Here is a 24034-nt window from a genome sequence, read left to right on the forward strand (position 1 = left end):
AGCATACAAATAATATTAAATTAAAGAAAATCTTTATCAATGACATTCAACCTATAGTTATTGGCTTTTATTATAATAGATTTATTCACTTCCTGATTGTATAGAATATATATATATATATATATGAATATATATATCCACTAATACATAGTAAATTATCTTAGTTCAGAAATCTTGCTTAAATTGAATTTCTTTATTACTTACCAGTGCATTTCTTTTGGTTATAATTTTTTAAACCAAATTATCTAAAATTGGCATTTAATGATGCATTTGTTTGTTTTTCATTGTGATGTTTGTATAAATAACCAAGAATATTATAAGAATGGAATAACTGCTACTGAGCCTGTGAAGTAACAGCAAAAGTATCTTAATGTGATACACAATTTTTGTCATTATATAAAAAAAAAAAAAAAAAGCTTAGAAATTTTGTATCAGAAGCAAGTTAACATGTTTTGAATTATCAGCAGTGTAAAGAGTGCAATAATGTGAGTGTAGGAATTCAGATGCAGGAAGTGAATGGTGTGAATGTTGAAAGAAGATATGAAGTGGTAATAGATGAGAATTCTATGGTCTAGTAGAACCAATGAGTTTTCCATAATTTAAGAAATGTGACCACAGTGAAAAAGGTGAACACTTATATAGATCTTTATATACTTATAAAGACAATACTTAGTCTTTATTTGAGTTGTGAGTCAGCAGTTAGAATTGAAGGAAGTACAGGAAGATGGTTTAATCTTAAATCTGGTGTGAGACAAGGATGTACATTATCCCCTCTGTTATTCATTATCTATATGGATCACATTATGAAGGAAAGTGGTATTAAACATGATATCAAAATTGGAGATGTTAATGTCAGCTCTTTGCTTTATGCGGATGATGTTATACTTCTAAATAAATCCGCTACAAGTCTGCAAGATTCTCTGACTAAATTGAATATCTGTTGTAATAGATATGGTATGAAGGTCAGCAATAAAAAGACAAAGACAATGAAAATAGGTAGAATCATTGAAAATGTCAACTGTGTTGTGAATGGAGAACCTGTGGAACAAGTAAAACATTTCAGCTACTTAGGCATGATTTTTACTGAAGATGGTAAATTAAATATAAAAATAGACAACAGAATCAGCAAAGCTGGTATGGTGGGAAGTCAATTGAATAAATTCATATGGAATAAGGGAGAATTTAGTCAGAACACTAAATTAGCTGTATACAAGACTGTGTTCAAACCAGTTTTAACTTATGGATCTGAGAGCTGGGTTTGACCAAAGACTAGAGGCCGCAGATATGAGAGTCCTGAGAAAGATTATAGGCGTGAGCAGATGGCATCAATGGCAATATCATATTAAAAACGAAAATATTAGGAAAGAACTTGTCAACATCCAGGAATGCGTTAGCAGAGCTAATCTCAGGTGGTATGGTCACTTAAATAGAATGGGAGAGGAAAGATTAGCAAAACAAGTGTTCTCTGCCAGGTTGGCAGCAAAATGACCCAGAGGAAGATCAAGATATAGGTGGATTGATACGGTACAACGTGCCTTAGACGACAGAAATATAAGATCTGATAATGTTGGAGTCTTGACAAGTAACAGACTGATTTGGAGGAAAATTGTATATAGGAAGTTAGTAATGATGTAATTTTTTTCATGTAGTACTATCATATCCTGTACACCCCTTGAGGTTACATGGCAGGAATTTGATGATGATGAAAAATCACCAACTTTACAGGAGCACTAAATTCGCCGACCAACCACTATGTATCCTCGAACCAAAAAGCCATTATGGAGGAAGATGTGTGTGTGTGGAATGCATTAGCAAATTGCTCAATGAGCACAGGATGATTAATTCCTATGGAGACCGATTGAGAAGGAGAAATGAAATTTATACATTAACTTGGGAAGTTAATGTATAAATGGAGGATTTACATGATCACATCTAATCATGCCACATATTAGAAGAAAGGGCAAGAGATGAGAATTGGCAATACCTGTGATAAAGATATTTGTCTTAGCATTGGTAGGATCCTAAAGGGAGCAGAAAGAGGAGACTTCAAGATAAGATATCATGTTATAGACCAGTGTGTCTATGAAATTATGACCAAGACATTGACCTCACTAACAAACTACTGAAAAGCACTGATTGAAGTCTCATAAAACAATGCTATGCTAAAGTAAATTCACTATAGCAAGCTATCCACTTGTAACAAACTTGCCAGTGAGAGGTCTTACTTTAGTAATTTACTCACTTTCTATGATTAACTTGGCAAAGGCATTGATAGGACTCTGTATAGAAATCTTATGTAAATAAAGCAAATAGGGGATGGCTTTGGATACGAATAACAATACAGATATCAGCATAGTATCTGGGCAAAATCAAGAAACCAGATGATCAGTGATATAGACAAGTCTTTGTTTAGACTACTACTGCTGTATAATTTGCTATTAATTGATGCCAGGGATGATTTGAGGGAGAACATCCAATTAACTGATGATGCTAAATTCTGAAGGGAAATAATCAATAATGGTAAGGTAGAACTCTTTCAGAAAGATTTGAATAGAACATTGTTACAAAGGAGTTCAGTATTACAAAGTATGTTGAGTTTGGACTGGTAAGATAACAACCGTATGTTGACTATTGTGCTCAATTTTTTTGCCTGGATTTCACAAAAGATGAAGTGGGGGAGAGGATTCAGAAGCTCATAACAAAGTTGGTGACATTGGTGGGATGCTGCTCCCTATAAGGATAGATGAAAGGGATCAATTTATGCACCCAATGAACTATAATCTGTAATGCTTATGAAGCAGTTTCATTTGAGTTTGACATTAATGAATTAAAATGACACATAATATTAAATTGATAGACATTAATAGTAAAAGGTAATTTTTGTCTGTTCATGGTGCAGCCATATCGTTAATTGTTAAGTCAGCAGGACTTGGCTAAAGGTAACAGAAAAATCATGTTTCATAAGCTCTGAGGAAAATAATTTGAATGCACTTCAGCTTGCATATTGCATTCACAATTTTGAGTATACTCAGTTGATGACACTACAGTTACCAAAGTTCAGTCACTTGTAATCATTGCTACTGCATATAACCATGCAATAATTGATGATAGCAACAATTAATAGAGGGAGAAAATATTCAGATTTTTTGGGGATGGGAGGGGGAAAGACCAGTCATTGATAAATTAGGAGAGTGATTGACCATTATTTTAGATTTTTCACTTTCATTAATAATGTTTCATCAATTGAGTTTTCACAGTATTTCAGTTATTTTTTCCCTGTAGGATACACTTCATGTTATACACTTAGAGTCTTTTGTAGATAAGATCTACAAAATAAAAAATAAATAAATAAACAGGTGGAAACAAACTGTTAATGGATTATATCCAACAGAATCCTCACTGAAAACAATCGCATCTTTACTAATAACATGCTAAAAAATAATAATTATGCCAAATGAAATTTATATATATAATATATATATATAATTATGTGACACCTCCAGTGAGTCCAAGGACTCATCGTAGGAGGGCACACTACTACTTAACTCTCCAACTATGACACTACTGGCATCTATCGCTCATCATTATTATTATTACAGGCAGCTTCAAGGAGTCCTTAGACTCATCGAGGGAGGCCCAACATCATGTCAAGAACAACTATTCAACATTCACACAGTATCTATCATACTTCTCCTTGAACTCATTTACAGTCATGGCACCCATTACAGATTCTGGCAGCTTATTCCACTCATTTACCACTCTCCAAGTAAAAAACCTAGCTCTAACACCCTTGCTAACCACACTCTTACCAAGCTTCCATGGATGGCCCCTAGTTCTCCAACTATGTCCTATTCTCAAAAATATCTTCTGAATTAATCTTATAGAAACCCTTCAGTAATTTGAATGTGTCAATCATATCACCCCTTTTCTGCCTATCAACCAATTTCTGCAGTCCACAAATCTTCAACCTGTTCTCATAAGGTTCATTCCATAGTCCTGCTATTATGTTGGTCACTCGTCTCTGGATCCATCTCCTCCCCATCGAGAAGAAACCCTAGCACCCATATCTGGGCACAGTAGTCTAGATGGGGTCTTATCAAGGCTTGATACAGAGGAACAATAACCTGTTTGTCTCTGCTCATTAAAGTGTTTTTCAGCAACCAAGTGATTTGATGAGCTGATTTTGCCACTTTTGCGATGTGTTCCCTAAACTTCAACTCCCTATCCACCAACACTCCCAAATCCCTGGCCTCGTCAATCTCCTGGAGGTCAGTTCCACCAATGTGATATACTGCTGCTAATCTTTTCACCCCAAAATGTAAAACCTTATATTTTTCCACATTAAATTGACATCCATTCTCCTTAGCCCAGTTCTTCAAACTATCCAAATCCAAATCATCCTGCAAAATTTTGACATCCTGAGCATTCACTATTGCTCTACCTAACTTTGCATCATCTGCAAACAGATGCACAGTTCCTCTCAGATCCTTTCCTATATTGTTAATGAATAAATTAAACAGTAGCGGTCCACGAACAGAACCCTGTGCCACACTGCTAGTCACAGGCAGTGTTTTGGATTCTACTCCTGAATAAACCACTCTCTGATATCTCTCCAATTTCAAATTCTAATCAGTAAATTAATAATCAAGAATTCTAATCAGTAAACTGATTTCTCCAAATCAGTTTACTGATTAGAATTCCATGTGGTATCCTATCTAAGGCTTTAGCAAGGTCCAGTAGAATCACTGTAAATCCGTTACTCTTATCCAGTTCAGCCATCACTGTGTTATAGAACGTGAGCAAGTTACTGAGGCATGATCTACCCTTCACAAAACCATGCTGTCCCCCATAAAGTATTCCATTTTCATCTATCCAATCTTGTATTTTCCTCTTGACTATTTTCTCCAAAACCTTGACAACAATTCCTGATATGCTGATTGGCTGGTAATTTTCAACAGCAGTCTTGGAACCTCCTTTATGCAGTGGAACTATTTTTCCCCTCTTTCCACCCCCTTGGGACTAACCCAGACCCGAAACTCAAATTAAACAAAATGGTCAAAGGCACTGACAATTCTTTAGCCGCTTCTTGTACGACACGAGCTGGTGTACCATCCAATCCCGCAGATGAGTTGACATTGAGGTTTTGTAATAGACTATTCACCTCCACTTCATTCACCACAATTCCTGTATAAGCTATTTGTTCTTCCATTTCTGCAATGTCACCACATGGATGATTTACTCTTGCAAAGTGCTCACTCAGTATTCTACTATATCAACTGATTTGGTTACCTCACTGCCATCAGCATTCTTTAAAAGCAATCTGCCGTATACATTTTTTCTTTTACTTGCAACATATCAAAAAAAACTGTTTGGGATTCTCTTTAGCTTGCATGGCTAATGTTCTTTCATAATCCGCTTTTGCTTTTCTTACCACACTTGTTACTCTTCTGGCCTGGGCCTTTATACCGTTCATGTGCCTGCAGGTCACCTTTCTCCTTAAATTCCCTCCACAGTTGTTTCTTTTTTTTTTTCAGCTCTCAAGCTTAATGGTGTTATTCATCCATTTAATCCATACTTGTATTCGAACTCTAGGTATACAGTCAGCCGTTGCCTCCTGCAAAAACCTCTTAACCACCCCCCATGCACTATCAACCCTTGCAGTTTTACATGCCATGGTACTGAACCAATCAAACTCCTAAGCTTCTCATACTTACCAGCCCGATAATTCCACATGTACCCTTTCTTAATTGTAAATTCCACACCTTTAGCCACCTTCCAAGTCAAGACCCTATGATCACTCTCACCAATTGGTGGCAATGTGGTCATATTCATTACAGCCAAATCCTCAGATGCGATTACTAGGTCAAGCACTCTCTGACCCCTAGTATTTTCCATTACATGCTGTCGCAGATAGTTATCCCTTAATAACCACATAAAACCCAATTCCTTCTCCTCCTGTGTGTCCTCTCCTCCCCCCAATCAATGTACCATTGTTGAAATCTCCCATAATAATTACCCTCCTTCCACTCATTTCTTCTATTTGCTTATGCATCTATCTCCACCATCTTTTCCATCACCTGGTCTATAGCAGCACCCAATTGTATATTTTGTTCTGCTAGCCTCAATCTCACACCAAATGGCCTCAAATGGGCTCTTTTCTCTATCCTGCAATTCAACTTCTATTCTCCTTGGCTGCAGCTCATCAGCTATCATCAACAATACTCCTCCCCCTATTTTATTCTCCTTGTCATTCCTGAACACACTATTCCCATCACATTCAATCCCACTAGCTATATCATCTTCAGTCAGCCACGTTTCACTAATGCCAATAACCTGTGGTCTGGAAGTGCCAACCAAGGCCAAAAATTCTTCCTTCTTGTTCCTAATACTCCTAGCATTAGTATACATGAATTGCAGCAACTGCCTCCCTAAGGTCTGCATATCTACCCCCCCCATCACTAACAGTATTTTTTGTCTGTAAATTGCCTGTGTTCTGAAGGCCGATTTGTCTGTATGCAGGATGAAAAACCTGAATATCCTGGAGAAAAACCCCTGCTACCACCATATGAGATCAGCTAACTCGCCTTCAACTGAAAAAGTCCGTATAAGGATCCCCCTTGTCATGACGAGAATCGAATCCAGGTCTTTTCCAATTGAAGGGCATAATGTTCTGCTATTCTTCCAATTGCGCTATGGCAGCTACACACACATATATACATATATTTTAAGCTCTGATTTAGTGAGATAATAATGACCCATATTTCTTACTCTGGATCAGCAGCCAATCTAGAGGAGACCAATAACAATGTGGTCTGAAAAATTATTTTACCATTAAAATAGTAAATTGTTAAATAGTAAAAAAGAGCAGCATTTTGTAAACAAGATGTTTTTATCATATAATCACTTTTTTTTGCTGAATATGAAAAAAGTTTAAAACTTAATATGGATTTTACTTGTGCAATTTTTTATTTTATTTTATTTTTTATTAGTATTGATTTTTTTTTTGTCCCACTATAATGGATCTAAAGTTATCTTTGCCAGATTGCTTTTGAGAATCCAGTGATTTAGCTGTTTTTGATAGATAAACATGAAGTTTCTTATGTTAGGTATATCTTTTTTTTTATTATTATAATTCATTTCAGCCAAATTTCTGTGTGCTAGAAGACATCATAAAAGGAAAAAGAAGAAAGTTATGTACAATCCAGCTTACAATGATGGTACGTACTTATCTACTACTATATTTGTGCTTCTCATAAGCCAAACTGACCAACTTCGTGAAATAAAAAGTAAAAAAAAATTGATGTTATAAACAGTTTTTTTTTTAAATTTGGCTTGCAATATACAAACAAAAAAAGTGAATTATTTAAATATACATTTTAAATTACAGGATGTAAATTACATAGAAAATAATATATTAAAAAAGTTAATGTTTTTACAAATTTACTATAAATTTATGGAGTTACTTAATTTGGCATTTTTTAGCAAAAATGTGATGAGATAACATGTAAAGAAGTTAGTTCCACTGCAAGGTCTTTATCAAGCTGCATATTGACTACTATATACATTTGGTCCAGAGGTGTAGCTAGGGAGGGGAGGAGGACGCAGTCCACCCCAGGTGGCACTTTGAACCTTTTCTGACCTTTTGCAGTTAATTCTAAAATACAGTCTCGAGAACTCATTTCCAAATATTGTAATACTACTGCGAATTTTCCTCACAATTGCTGTAGTTTTTTTGTTGGATGGCGGAATGAATTTTCATGTATGTATTGACCTGTATGTGTAGGTTTGCGGTAGATAGTGAAGGAGAGGCAGCCTGAGGGAAGACGTGTGGCGAGTGTGTCTAGAAAAGGAAGAGAGTTGTTTTTGATTTCGATGGTGATTTGGATATGTTTGTGTTGTTTGTTCAGGTGACTTAGGAATGTATTTGATGTTTTGCAACCATGGGGCCAAACGTTGAAAATATCATCAACGTATCAGAGCCAGACTTTGGATTTTAGGCTGGCCAAATCTAGAGCTCGTTGCTTGAAGTCTTCCATGTAAAAGTTATCTATTGGGGGGGGGGGAAGTAGTGAGCCTGTGGCTGTACCTTCTTTCTGTAGCTAAAAATTATTTTGCCACAGAAAATGCTCGTAGTGGAGTAAGTGAGCAAATGGGGCCGTGATGTTGAGTAGAAATGTTTTGTAAAAAAAAATAGTAGCATTGATTGGAACATTAGTAAAAAGGGCTATTATGTTAAAGCTGACTAATAAATATTTGTCATTGAGTGTGATATTTCTAATCTTGTTTATGAAGTGTTGTGTATTTTTTATGTAGGAGGGGGAATGATCTACCAACTCCTTGAACATTTCTTGGCTAATCGGTCATAGTGCTGTGTTTGTTTTGTGTATTTTTGGCAGGTCATAAATTCTGGGAGCACAGGCATAATGTGGTCAAGTTTTTTGGTTGGCTATGTGATCATCAATTTGATTAATTCTGTTGCTTTCTTTTTGATGCAGTTTGTAGGGTTGTAATTCACCATTTGGTATGTGTTGTGGTATGATATCAATAGGCTCATTTTTTCCAGGTATGCTGTTTGATCAAGGACAACATTAGCATTACCTTTATCTGTTTTTCTAATCACGATGTGTGGGTTATTTTTTATGGATTTAAGAGCCAATTTTTCTGTTCTGGTTAAGTTGCAACTTAGTTGTTTATTAGAGTTTAATATGTACGATGTTTCCATTAGTATTTTGTCAGCTAAATTGGAGGGGAGATATTTTAGACCTCTTTCAATGTAATAAATAAAATTTAATTTACTAACTGACCTTGGTGCAATGGCATAGTTAATGTTACTTAGCATACTTACTAAGCATGTTACATTATTGTGAAAGGATGGAAGGAAGACTTCTCAAAACAGTAATAGAAGGTAGGTAAAGTTCCTAGAAAACGAGGAAGGGGTGGGGGTATAGACCTTCAATGAAATGGATGGTGTGTCTGAAGAGATTGATCTTCATAGAGCTGAAGCCTCCAGAAGGGCATACAACAGAACCACCTGGCAAGAACTGATGTGGTATATGAAGTGACCATACAGCATCTGATGGTGTCCAATGAATGGATAGGCGGAACGGGAAACCACATGGAATAACTAACTAGCTAACTACACTTAGCTGCAGGTAATTTATTGAGTAAAAAAAACTAAGCTACCTATGGGTAGTACAACACTAGGGCAACTCGTTGCAAAGGTGGAGCAAGCTCTGTCACTATCCTTAATATTTTCTCATAATGTAAAATGCAGCTCCTAGGAGATGCATTACTGTTTTACATTATGAGGAGAGGTCACTACCCAGACCAGCTTCGACCTTTATTGAGGTCTCATCAGCGAGTAGGTAGACCTGGAATACCAAGGTTTAAGTGAACCGAACTTACATATACTCCCACTAACGAATTGACAGAGCAGTGTACCCATATATTATTATTATATGATAAAGAGCCAAGAAGCTCTTAAGCTACCTATGCTTTTTGAGAGCCTACTACCTTTTAATTTAATTATAGGGAAGGATCTAAGTGGAACAGTTCATTTGTTTGCTGATGATGCAAAGTTGGGTAGGGCGATAGTGAATGCAGAAGATGTCAAAGTCTTGCAGGATGACTTAGATAGATTGAGTTCTGGACTAAGGAGAATGGATGTCAATTTAATGTGAGAAAATGTAAGGTTATGCATGTTGGGGTGAAAAGATTGGCAGCAGTATACCACATTGGTTGAACTGTACTCCAAGAGATTGATGAGGCCAGGGAGGTTGGTGGATAGGGAGATGAAGTTTAGGGGGCACATTGCAAAAGTAGCTAAATCAGCTCATCAACTCACTTGGTTGTTGAAAAATACCTTGACGAGCAGAGACAAGCAAGTTATTGTACCTCTGTACCGAGCCCTGATAAGACCTCATCTCGACTACTGTGCCCAGATTTGGTCACCTTGGTTCCTTCTTGATGGGGAGGAGGTGGAGAGGATCCAGAGGCAAGTGACTAAGTTGATAGCAGGTCTATGGAATGAACCATATGAGAACAGATTGAAGATTTGTGGGTTGCAGAAACTAGTTGATAGGTGGAAAAGGGGAGATATGATTGAGACATTCAAATTGCTAAAAGGATTCTATAGGATTAATTCAGAGGATATTTTTGAGATCAGGACTGGTGGTGGGAGAACTAGGGGACACCTATGGAAGCTGGGCAAGAGTGTAGTTAGCAGGGGTGTTAGAGCTGGGTTCTTTACTTTTAGAGTGGTAAATGAGTGGAATAAGCTGCCAGAGTCTGTTGTGGGTGCTATGACAGTGAGCGAGTTCAAGGCAAGGTATGATAGATACTGTGAGAATGTCGAATAGTTGTGTGGGCATGATGTTTAGGGCCTCCTTCGATGAGTCTAAGGACTCCCTGGAGTAGCCCGAAATAATAATAATTCCTGTAGAAATATCAGTTACTGCAGATACAGCCAGCATGTTTGCTGCCTAGTCTTTCATGTTGATCCTTCATCCCACATGGAATGTGGGATGAAGGATCAACATGAAAGACTAGGCAACAAATATAGAGAACAAACTAGGCAACAAATGTAGAGAACCACATTACTTCCTCTTCATATATATAAATAGTCAAAGCTTGCTTCAATGGTAACAGTTCGTGATTATTTATTTCAAATATGGGGGGGGGGGACCTGGAAAGTTCTGATAAATGCCTAGAACAAAAATGATATTAAAGCAACTGATATAACCACAAGAAAGAACATAAGTTACTTTCATAACTCTCCTACTAATATGTCCTTTCTTGTGGTTATATCAGTTGCTTTACTATCATTTTTGTTCTAGGTGTATATTAGAACTTTCCTGACCCCCCCCCCCCTCTTCTCCCTTGTAAACAGCTGGTGTTAATGCTAAAACTATCCAAGTGAATGTGGGATTTTTTTTTTATGAACTTTTGTTTTCATGATCAATTTTCCCCTTCTCCCCCCACCCCTCACAGTGTCACTGTATTTATGATGTCTTTTATAGTTAGCAGTGAGTGGTAAAGACAACTGTAGAGCAGGGACATGGAGGAGTGGAGCTAACTGATTCTTAGCTAACCTAGAAGCTTCCCATAATAAAAATGTGGTCTTGACAATCTGTTCTCTGCAGGCCAGCCTGCAAAGTAGCTGTATTGCTGTACTCTTGAAATGAAAAGTAGTACTGCCTCCTTACAGAGTACATGGTATGTGTTTAACAAATGCGATCTGCATTACTTGTTGGGAGGTTTGATCTCCAGTTTCTCTTGTTAGAGAAAACATAGCAAATAGCCATCTCAGGCTTCTAGTAAGCAAGGTAGTGGGTGTTTCATCAGGTGGGTCAACCTACCACTTAGGAATTTAGCTAGTGAATGACTTTTTCATTCAGTCAATATTCAGAATTTTATCTTATGTGATGGGTGTTTTTTTAAGGTGGCACTTCTTACTTAAGATTAATTATAAAACATCAGGCCTGATACTGTATTTCTTACTAATACTATTCTATAATGAACACTTACATGCATTTTTCTGGTTCCCATTGTAAAATAAAAGGAAAATATGTAAATCAGTGCAATTTTTTTTAAACGCTTCCTTGTGTTCTATAATTGCCTAACAGTAAATGACAAGTAAATTTAACTGCAACATTGGAAGGTCACTTGGAATAAAGTTGGACACTGGAATTGTCACTGTGTGCACTTCGGATATAGTATTCTGTCACTCAAAGTATGATTTATAAATTAGAAATTCATTTTCAATTGCTAGTGTAAAGTCAAAATAAGTGAACTTCACAATGCTAATGGTATATTGGACATCTTTTCTCTCTTCCATCATCTATGTGAATGATGAAGAGGCTGAATGAGCTCTTTCCACTTGTCTGTGCCTGGAGAGCCTGAACAATTCTGTCTAGTTTGGTGTCGCTTGTTGTAATTTGGTTTTCAGGTCCTCGTTTATTTTGTCTATCCATCTGATTCTTGGCTGCCCTTTAGATTTTTTTCCTTCCATCGTATATAGAGCTTTAGTTAGTAAACTTTCTGTGTCCATTCTAGTCACATGGCCAAACCATCGCAGTCTTCTTTCTTGGATTTTGTCTATTATTGTTATTTCTTTTTTAGTCATTTCCTTGCCTTCGTTTCTTAGTCCATCCAGCAGAGATACTCCAAGTAATCTTAGCTAACCCATTTCAGTAGCTAATAATTTTTTCTCTTCAGCTTTTTTGTGATTTCAGCATTCACTTCTATAGAGAACTATTGGGAAAACCATTGTCTAAATTAAAAATACCAAGAAATTATATACTTGGTTTAATCCTTTTATCTAAGTTTAAGCAAACAAAGTTTGCACCTGAACTATTTTCAGCACTGGGGCAATGCATATATAGAAAAAGAAAAAAGAAGCTAATGACTTCACATCACTTCCCATAGATTCTTACTTTTTGTTACTTGTTTGATGTCGCTTGACTTCCATATTTTATTTCGGTGTCCAAAAGTGTGGGACACTTGACTGATTCAACTATTTATATCTTTTGTAATTTTACTGTTGTACTCGATTGCTCCTCCGAGGTAGATGAAGTTTTCTACCTGCTCTAGATTCTTACTATTAATCTCAATTTTCAGATTGGTGGTGTTTCTTTTTTCCTATTTGCATACTTTTTTTTGTCTATATTTAAGTTTAATCCAAATTTTATACATTCTTCCTTTATTTTATCAGAAATTCGTTGTAGATCTTCTTCCGTGCTTGCAAGTAATGCAATATCGTCTGCAAATTTTAAATTTGTTATATTTTCCCCATATATTTTGATTTGAATCTTCTTCGTTTAAGGCCTTACTGGTTGTTTCTTCCAGTATAAGATTGAACAGGTCTGGTGACAGATTACTCCACTCTACTGCACTTTCAGATTTCTCATATAGATGCTTTATTATTCTTATAGTTTTTTTGTTGGGAATTCCAAATTCTTTAATGGTTTCCCATAGTTCTCTTCTACGGAGTGAATCAAATGCCTGATGAAAGTCTATGAAATTTATGTAGCAACTTTGGTTGTACTCTAAGCATCTTTTCTATTAGCTGTCTTAAGGTGAATAATTGATCAATTGTGCTTTATCCTGGTCTGAAACCTTGTTCTTCTCCTAATGCTAGTTCTATATATGGTTTAATTTGTTTTTGGAGTACTTTAGTATTTAGTAAAAACCTTACTTGAAATACTGAGGAGGCTAATACCTCTGTAATTATTGCATTCTGTTTTGTCTCCTTTCTTGTATATAGGAGTCATAACTGATTTGGACCAATCAGTAGGTATTGCTTCATTTTTGTAGATCCTTTCAAATAATGTTTTTGATGGTTCCAAAAGTTGTTCCGTTCTTGCTTTTAAGAATTCTGCATGTATTTGATCAATACCAGGTGTTTTCCTAGTTTTAAGTTTATCTATGCTGTGTACTATTATTTCTTTGGTAAAGATATTTATTTCTTCTTCCATTTCAGTGGTTGGAATAATAATATCCTGAGAGCTGTTTTTATTATATATATCTCTAGAGTATTCTTCCTCTCTGGCCATTCTTTTTGTTTTACTTTCAATTATTTGTCCCTCTTTGTTTTTGATCATTATCATTTTTGTTGTCTGTGTCTTATTAATTTGATCTATTTGTTTATATAATCCATTGAGGTTATTTTCTTTTGATGGCTTCTCTGCCATTTTGCATTTTTCTTCTAACCAGTTATTCTTGTCTCTTTTAACTAGTTTTCTAATGTCTCTGGTTAATCTATTATAGTTCTGTTTTAATTTCATGCTTTTCATTCGCTTTTACTTCATGTGTAGCCTTATTGTATTTTCTGCCAATTTTAATATTATTTCCTTTAATTTGCACTAATGTTCTTCAATGCTTATATTCTTTATTTGGTTCTAGTTGATATTTTCTTAGAATATTATTGTTTTGTAGTTTATTTACATTCAGTCTCCTTTTGACTTTAAAAGTGCTTTCAGATTTTAACTTTATTCTTAGGTTTGTTAGTACTAGTTTATGGTCTGATTCTGCAACAGATCTGCAATTTAGGATACTTGATTTTCATCTTTGGCTTACAATAATATAGTTGATCATATTCTTGGTTTGTCTATCTGGTGATAGACAAACTATGTCCATCTTCTTGGGGTTTTGGTTGTTTAAAGAGAGTGTTGGTTATTGTTAGTCTATTATTTGAGCAGAAGTTTAGAAGGCTTTTGCTATGTTCATTACTTTCTCCATAACCAAACTGTCCGATAACTCTTGGCCAGGTATCCCAGTCTTTTCCTACTTTTATGTTTAAGTCTCCCATTACAATTAGGAGGTCTTGACTTGATGTCTCCTGTACTGCGTTTTGCAGATCTGTATAGAACTCCTCAATGTCGTCTTCTGATAATGAAGTTGGTGAGTATACTTAAATAATAGTCAGTGATCCAATTGATGTTTTAAATCTTGCTTTAATTATCCTAGGTGAGATAGGATTGTAAGACAATAGAGAGTTTTGAGCCTTTGGTTTAATATAAGTGCTCTTCCTGCCTGAAAATTTACATGGACAGTACAAAATTAAAATTTTGTACTGTCCATGGTGAAATTCTCCTTTCTCAGTCCATCTGGTTTCACAGAATCCAATCGCTTCCCATCTGTAGTTGTCTAATTCATAGAGTAGTATTTCCTGTGCTCCTTCCTGGGGAAAGGTTCTTATGTTCCATGTTCTTATGCTTATGCTTTTTGCTGTCTACTAGATGTTTTGTTCTAATAACGTATTTTTCCCCTTCACTATCTTGGTTCCCTAATAGTGAGCACGACCCTTGTTGAACCAGCATGCATCTTTAGGTTGGCTTGAGTTCATTCAGTTCATATTCAGTTTTATTATTTTATTCATTCAGTTCATATGCCTTGACCTGAATTCACCCGCTCCTAACATGGAGTACATATGCTGTTCGCAACTGATTCACTGCTGGAGATCACCATATCTGACCACCCTCACTTAGTTTAGCCTATGGATCAACAGTTTACCTTTGTGTGGCCGCTACCAGTTTACAGTAGCTTCTTGGAGCCATAAGTGAGAGTTAGGTGTTCAGTGAGAATCTATCCATCTGAACCACAATTATGTGTGACCGTCCAAGTGGAGAGGTACATTCTCTCCTCAACACCCCATACATCCCTATATTGGACATAATTTAAATATATATTCTAGATGTGTAGATCTGAAGAATTTGTAATTTATTTTACAAAACTTGTTTATTGAACTTTGTAATCATAAATATTCTTTTCCTTGTATTATTATAGATATTGAACTTTGTAATCTTAAATATTCTTTTCTTTGTATTATTATAGATTTTGATGCTGACCAGATCTTGACATACGAAGAAGTGGCACTTTATTATCCTCGATCTAATCAGAAACGACCAGTTGTTTTAATAGGGCCTCCTAATATTGGCAGGCATGAAATAAGGCAAAAATTAATGGAGAATACAGACAGATTTGCAGCTGCTGTTCCTCGTATGTATTGTTCATCTCTATACATTTTATGTTAATTCAGCTGAATAAGAATAGCATTCTTTATTTCAGAAAAATGGTCACATTTAAGTTTCCAGCAAGTGTTTTTGGTCAGAAAGTGAATTCTTGTGTTCATCATTTACCCAAGTAATGAGTAAACAAGTTTACACATAAAGTATCTTCACAACTAGGCTCCTTGTATGTGGAAGCAGTTGACTTCACATCAGATTTCCCTGTTATCCTATGTACTATGGGAAGAAGTCACTGCCCAGACTAGTTTCAACCTTTACTGAAGGTTGAAACTAGTGATGTGATAACATTGGTTCAGTGTTATTACATCATTGGCCTAAGTATCTAATCATTTTAGTTATTACCTCTTTGGGTTCTTTCCACTTTCCTTATAGACCAGGGGTTGGCAAACATTTTAGACCATTAATCCCTTTAGGGAATCCTTGATCCTTCATCGACATTGGTGTTTATTGACCCCCTTTTGACCCCCTAGACATTTATTGACCACTTGGATAGCCACGTCGACCCAAGGGGTCAATATCGACCTGTTGTAGACCAACTAGATGATAGCTATATCCAAACAGAAGGGAAAAACTCAACTGAGGAATCTGTTGGGCAGTGATCAAGTTTGAACGGAAGTTGTTTAAACTTCATTATTGCCTAAGGGACTTCTTTCTAGATGTTAAAGGAGGAACAAAAAACATGTTCATTTCTAGATGTTTTGCTGTTAGTAGTTGCTCTTCTTTTTCAGACTCTTCATAGGTTATACTTGATTTCACTGATTAAAAAATGCAGATTCTATGTTTATGAGTGGATTGATTTGGAGGTATAAGACTTCTTCCAAGGTAAAGATAGAAACTTGTAGGGCATGGGCTACTTGCAGCTATAGGTAGCGAGCTGAAGAACAGGAATAAAAAAATGTACACAACTGCTTTAAGGCAATTGCATGCATTGCAGAGTGAATTATTGATGTTATATTTTTGACATTTTGCCTAGTTGACTGAGAGGAAATCATGTATGGCTTTCCATGCCAAGTCATGGCATTATGGATATCCCTTGTGGCTGTTTAAATTCTTGATGGTGACTTCAGTTTTTTTTCTTATATCTGTGAAACTTTGATGAAACAGATTAAAGAAGACCCAATGTACCTGTCGAGAATAGATTTATATTACAGATACTTGTGTGTTGAGTAATTATCTGTTGTACAGGTGATCATAATGTGGAGGTATAATTTCTGCAGTCAAGTTTCTATGGCCAGTGATACCAAACAGGAATAAAGAAAAGCCTAGAAAGTACTGCTGAAAATGCAAGTGGATGCTAGGGCTTTCTGGATAACTTAAAGCATGTTAACTAAGTATTTCACTTTAATGATTGGTCAGGCAAATCCTCCTTGAGTTATAGGAGGAAAGAGATCCTTGTCTACTCCCTGTTTTTGAAAATTTCAGTAGTAGAATATAAAAGTACTTTATACAGTACTCCTATGCCATTGACGTTAACCAATACATAATTGAAAGGAGGATAAGTTTTTAGGACTATTATCTCTGCTGCAAAAGGACATGGCTCTTACTCTTCAAGGTTTGAAAGTTGCCCACCTCTCCCAGATGATTTGACTGATTTGCAACTCCACTTTTTCTTTAAAAGGTGTCCCTAAGATTGGGGCATTTCATTGGTAGCACTCTGAAGGACAGGTGTGCATGATCAAATGTTGTCCTTAGTTTGGTCTTTTTGGGTTAACACTTAAGACAACTAATGCTAGTAAAACTGTTAGATTTAAAAAAAAAAAAGCAGTTGAGAGTTTGGGTGCCTTAAGGTTTAAGATGATAACATGCATAAATTATGTTTTTATCTATTGCTGGATTAAAGAAACTGATTTCTCTAAGACCATTCCTAAAGCAAAGTAGAGAAATTAAACAACATCCCTGTCTGAGCACTGGAATGGAGTCAGACAGGAATCCATCGACTGACATTGCATTATTAGTTTTTTTTTTTTTCCCCTCATCCTTAACATCTCATTGAATGCCATATGATTACTTCCATACCTAAAAGGATGTTAGGAGTGAATTTCAACCTAGAAGTGGTGAGATCACAGATGCCCTTTCCACACAGAATTTGTACGAGAGTCGCAAACATTCATGCTCACAGTAGGATTCAAACTGAGAGCAGGTGCTATCTACTCGGCCAACCAGGCCAACTAATTATAGCATTCGTGAGCTTCGTTTTTATTTTGAAAAACATGTATCAGAGATATTCATGCCACACCCTGTCAAAGATTTAAGTCAAATTGACAGTAGTGTACATAATAGTTGACTCTGCTTGATCAGGTATATTAAATCCATAATGAGGAATAGATTAAAATCAACAATTCTCTATGGAGCACCATAATGAATTCTTAATCCTTTTTTGGGGGGGGGGATAAAAACAGTGTAGCTTTAACAAACTATTGTATGTTCCAGTTGGTATGATAAAACTATTCCCAACTCATCAAAACTAGGAGCCTTCCCTCTTTTGAAAGCAAATATAAATTTCCTGGGATGTTATTGGCCTGTCCTGACAACACAAAATAGTGTTTGACTAGAATGTAGATAAGCCATTCTTTCTAGTTCTCATTTTGTAGAGAATTGGAGAAAAGTCATTTATAGTGGATAGAGAAAGTTGTCAAAATGTTTGCCGTATTTGTAAGAACTTGATTATTTATGTGGAGATTCTTATTATTATACTATTTTCTTGTGATTTCATCATTTTCTTGCTGTAGAAGGCAGCAGTAGAGTATCTGCAGATCTAAAGTGCAGGCTAATTTTGAAATTGTACCTTTTTATTTTTTTTCCTGTAATAATTTCCTAATGAGGGCTCTAGCTACTTCCTAGGCATTTGTGATCACATAGCTCTTTGAAGCTGTCACAGTTATTTCTTTGATATAGATGTCCTGATTCTCCCCACTGGGAAACATTGATTTTAAAGGTGAGCCAGTTTTTTTTTCATTTTCAGTTTGTGGAGGTCCATGTTGCATGTAGATGCTCTTGAAATAGCTCAGGAAAGTATCTTGGCATTTGCCATTAGAGGGCATGTTGTGTGTGTTGGACTGTTATTAGCACTGCTGAAATATGTAATTTTTTCATGTTTTAGTTAATAATATAAGGTGAACTCTTTGTAGTTTTTGTTTTATATGGGTATGTGACTGACTGTGTTATTTAGTTTTAAATATGTTACTGTTGTTATGATGCCAGTGCATGACAGAACAACACTGGTAGCAAAGACGTCATTGTTGGTGATTTGAACTTATGTAATTTTGTACAGTGCAGCATGTGTAAGATGTATTTGTTGTGAAAATTAAGTGTTTTGACAGTGAGGGTATGCCAGTTAGGTGGTAAGAACAAAGTGAAACCTTCTCGGGACAAAGTGCAAAATTGAAATGTTGCTGAAGCAAGAGATTAGCAGGGCTAGGATGAGATGAGAAAAGCAGGTGGTCTGAGGTAAAAATCGAGATCATGTAAACAAGTGAGGAAAAACAAGGTAAGGAGAAAATTATGTATAGAGACTGTGTGATCAGAGGAGTACTTAACTTTTAAGTACAGTAAAACCTCGATATAACAGACTAATTCGGGCGAGAGGGAGGTGTCCGTTATATAATGAAGTAGATTTTTCTGAATGCGTATGTTAAAAAAATTGACAAATTAGCTAATTTACATGTTTTTACTTATGTAGAAACTTTTGTATGACTTCTAATTTTTGATTTAACGTTAAATTAACCCTTTTCCCCGTTTGTCCATATTTTAAGGTTAGGGTTACAAAGATGTGTTTTACGTTCATACATATCTAATTTTAAATTTATATTGAATAGGTCTATAAAATGGGTATGTACATAAACCAATCACCTAGTAAACAAATGCACACTACTGGGCGTGGCTTAGCACACATCGGAACATCGGCTGGCACGTGCCGCAGAAAGTCATGCCATGCAACGAAAGAACCAATTACAGCGCGATTGATGTGATCACGTGCTAATCATTCACCGAACATATTTTATGAGCGATGACTCATTTATGTCAGCTAAATTACTACAGTGTTTTGCCAACATGTGATGGCCTATTCGCCAAAATTTGTTAAAAATAACAGGAGATTAATAACAAAAAATAATCTGTTAATTTATTTATAAGCAAATCTTGGTTAAAAGTATTTTAAAATTAACAGGGTGTTAATTTTCACATGTGACATATGGACCAGAAATTTTGTCCATAAAATCAAGGGTTTACTGTACCTCTCATCAGAATGGATGATGTTAGTCATACCATCCGGATGCAAAAAAAGTTAGATGAAAGAACAAATTATATTTGTTGGCACTAATGACATGAGAGGTGATAGGTATTCTCTGAGGAAGGATGTGAAGGATTTATGGGATAAAGAGTGAGAAGATTGTAAGTCTCCTGCTGTGCTATGATAAAGACGAATTAAGGAGGAAGGTGTTGATGGCAAATGAATTGATATGCAATTTGTGCAGAAGCAGTGATGTAGACCTGTGGTCTGAGTTTGACAGAAAGAAGGATTTGTATAATGCTGATGGACTGCACCTAAATGGTTTTGGTGTTAGGTGTCTATAGAAAGCTTTGTTTACTGAGCATGCTGAAGCACAAATTCAGGAAAACTTAAGCAATTAGGGCAGATGCAGGTGAGCGAGTGTGAGAATGACCAAGAAGTGCAGAATTTAATTACTCAAGCAAAAATATTGAATAGGGTAGTCAATTCAGGTAGTAAAAGGTAATTGGGGCCTAAAGGGATGCTGCACTTTTTATGTTCTAATGCCAGAAGTATCAGGAACAAGAGGGAAGAAGTTTTGGCATTGGTTAGTGCAATCTCATCATAAGTTATAGGCATTAGTAAGACTTGGCTAACAACAGATGATGTAGTTACATGGACAGAATGTGAAGGGTTTATCATTTTCAGGGAAGATAGAGAAGATAGGATGCTGGGAGGAGTAATGCTGAAGATAGCAGATGAATTGCAGCCAAAAAGTATAGGAGATAGGTGTGAGGATGGTTGTTCATTTAAGGCAGGCTGGTGTAAGATCAAGGCTAGTAAGACAATATGTTGCTATTGCTTGGGGTAGGTTTCCATGTGATGATCTGGAAGACATGCATAAGCAAATTATTACAATGATTGTAGGTCGAATGATATAATAATCACTTGACCTTACTATGACTTCAACTGTAGAGACATAGATTGGAAGGAAGAGATCGTATGGCAGGAAGGAAATGGAATTTTTACACCTACTGAGAGATAATTATTTGAGGCAGCATGTGATGGAGTGGGACTCGGGGGGTGGGGGTGGAATGCATAAGTGTTGGACTGGTCATAGGATCAGAAGAGCTACTGATAACCAGAGTGGCCACATTGCCTCCAATTAAGCAAAGTGACCATGCAGTCTTGACTTGAGAGATTGTAAAACTTGAGGAATATTCTCTCAAGAAAGAATATATGTTGACTACAAGGCAGATGATTATGACAAGCTTAGGAGGAAGCTTTAAGCTGTGCCATGGCATAAAACCCTACAAGGGAAGGATGTTAGCAGTGTATGGGAGATAGTTAAGGAGCATCTAGAGGAAGCAGTATTAAATTGTATGACTTTTCATTGGATGACTTTTGAAGTAGATAATTAGTCATCCAATGAAATTGTATTTCATTGGATGACTTTTTCTGCAGCTCATTAAGGAAATCCCAAAGAGTACTTTTGTTATGTGGCAATTAAGAGGAAGAAAGACTATTGAAGAATTACCTTAATGAGTGCTGATTGTCACGAGGTGACAGAAACAAATAAAATAGCTGAGTTACTGAGTGACCATTTTGCAAGGGTAAATAATGCAAGGGAGGTTAATGGTGTGACATATGTGACACCTCTGTGGGATTAGATGAGAGATTAGCTTGCATTTTGTGGGAATGTGCAAGGGATGGCAATGTCTCTTATTAGGTTCTTTAATTTATGCCTCAACTCTGGTAGAGTTCCAAGGGAGTGGAAAGAGGACAAAATAATAACCTTGCAATGTTCTAAGACTGCTGTAGCAAATTATAGACTAATTAGTATCTCAGGAGTGGTGGTAAAAGTACTGGAAAGGCAAAAAGAATTTAAGAATGGGCAGATCAGAATATGATACTCTGAGGGGCAACATGGCTTTCTGAAAAGTCATGCCTAATTTACTAACTTTTTATAATACAGGGTGTCTCATAATTCTTAGTGCAGTTTTGATCTTTAACTGCTTCAAAAGTATCACAGTTACAGAGTTGCAATAAATATCATTTGAAAGTATAACTATTAGAATTTTTGATACATAAATATTATTTCATTACATTTTTCTTATTTATTTATTTTTTTAGAGTGGTGTGATTGAAGATAGCAAATGTTGAAGAAAGTCAATTGCATCTTGTGGCTTGCTGAACTCAAGTCCATAACAGCAGTAAGAAGAAAATTCTCTGTCCATTATAACAAGGAGGCTCCCCACAGAAATTTAATAACTGGATGAAAAAATTCAAAGAAACTGAATCAATTCATGACAAACCCAGATCAGGGAGGTGTTCATCAAGGGAAGTTGATACTCTTTAAGAATATGGTCCAAGTCGAAAGGGCATTTGATAAGAGTCCCAAGAAATTCAGTGTGACATGCTGCTGCTGTGCTAAATGTACCAAAAACCACAGTGCACAGAATTCTACCCAGACAACTCCATAAACATGCTTACAAAATTACGATTGTTCAAATGCTACAGATATTATTTACATGTTGACTTTTTCAGATGAAACAACATTCCACATAAGTGGGAAAGTAAACCATCACAATTGCCTCGCATTTGGGGGTACAGAGAAGCCTCAGGAAATGTGGCAACACAAAAGGGACTCACCAAAAGTTAATGTGCAGTTAGGAGGTGTTGCATTATCAGGCTATTCTTTTTCCATGAGCCCACTGTCAAGGATGAATCTTATTTAGCAATGCTTCAGAATTTTTTTATTCCAAATTAGAGAGATTAAATCTTATGAAAACCATTTTCTAACATGATGGGACATCTTGTCACTATGCGACACAGGTATGAAAGTTTATGGATGACACTTTTGCAAGCAGGAGGATCAGTAGAGAAGGTGCTCTTGTGTGATCACCTGACCTGACTCCGTTAGACTTTTTCTTATGGGGGGTCACATCAAAACAGTCATGTATGCCTCAAAACCTGCTTCTCTCAATTACCTTAAGACTAAAATTACAAATGCAATCAATTCAGTCACTACTCAGCAACTACTAAACATTTTCCAGAACTCCAAAAATTGCCTAGTTACATGCATCGCACAAGATGGCGGTCATGTTGATAAGAAACTAATAAGAAACAAATCATTGTAGATAAAACTTAATTACATACTCTTTAAGCTATTATATACTATAAATCTGTGACTTCTATAATGTTGGACCTATTAAAGTTTAAAACTGCACTAAGAATTATGGGACACCCTGTAGAATGACAACTGAGTTAGATAAAGGAAATAGCCATATAATGATTCTGCTGGATTTTCAAAGGCATTTGACATAATATCACCTGGAACTCATATGCAAATTAGAACAAAATGGGGATGAATATGACACTGGATAGGTAGATGGCTGCTGGACAGATCAACAAGTGGTATATATAGAGGAGCAGAATCAAGGCAAAAATTGACTAGTGGTGTGCTGTAAGGTTCAGTGCTGGGATGACTACTGTTTAATTTGTACATAAATGATATAAGAAATAACCTGAAGGGAAACATTTATTTGTTTGCTAATGATGCAAAATTAGGTAGAGTAATAGTAATCAATGGAGAGTTTGCAGGACAGTTTAGTCTTTCAGTATGGGCAAAAGATAATAAGTATCAATTTAATGTGGAGAAGTGGCATTTTGGGATAAATAGATTACAAGCTGTGTGCCACAATGATCGAACTGTATTCCAGGAAATAGATGAGGTAGAGATTTGGGGGGGGGGGTAGGAAAGAGGACGTATTGCCAAGGAGCTCATAAAATTACTTGACTATTGAAGAACACTAACAAGTAGAGATAAGGGAGTTGTTCTTATTCTTCTTCATAAGGCCTTGGATCAGAATATGATACTCCGAGGGACCACATGGCTTTGTCGGAGAGTCAGTCATGCCTAATTTATTGACTTTTTTATAATATAATAGAATGACAGCTGAGTTAGATAAAGGAAACAGCTGCATAATTATTCTGCTGGATTTTGCAAAGGCATCTGACAGAATTCCACATGCAACTCTGTTATGCAAATTAGAACAAATGGGGATGGTATGACACTGGTTATGTGGATAAGAATGGCTGTTGAACAGATATCAAGAAGTGGTATATGGAGCGGCAGAATTGAGGCAAAAACAGGTGACTAGTGGTGTGTGCTGCAACCACTACTGTGCATAAATGATATATAGGAAATAATCAGTTGTTTGCTGCTGATGTGAAATTAGGTAGAGTAATAGTTAATCAAGGTGATGTGGAGAGCAGAACAATTTAAATAGTCTTTCAG

At 36.1% G+C, this 24034-nt stretch overlaps 1 protein-coding gene across 2 annotated transcripts in view; it reads left to right on the forward strand.

Moving 5' to 3' along the window:
- LOC150104654 (protein PALS1-like) overlaps positions 1-24034 on the forward strand; it is a 282994-nt gene that overhangs the window by 236120 nt on the left and 22840 nt on the right. For both annotated transcript variants that reach the window (XM_090395246.1, XM_090395247.1), the window contains 2 exons: positions 7143-7217; positions 15334-15498. In XM_090395246.1, coding sequence (XP_090251372.1) covers positions 7143-7217; positions 15334-15498 — 240 coding nt within the window. The remainder of the gene's footprint in view (positions 1-7142; positions 7218-15333; positions 15499-24034) is intronic.

Source organism: Typopeltis vanoorti, chromosome 7 (assembly GCF_054136105.1).
Source record: "Typopeltis vanoorti isolate ZY-2024b chromosome 7, IOZ_Tvanoo_1.0, whole genome shotgun sequence".
Lineage (NCBI taxonomy): Eukaryota > Metazoa > Arthropoda > Arachnida > Uropygi > Thelyphonidae > Typopeltis > Typopeltis vanoorti.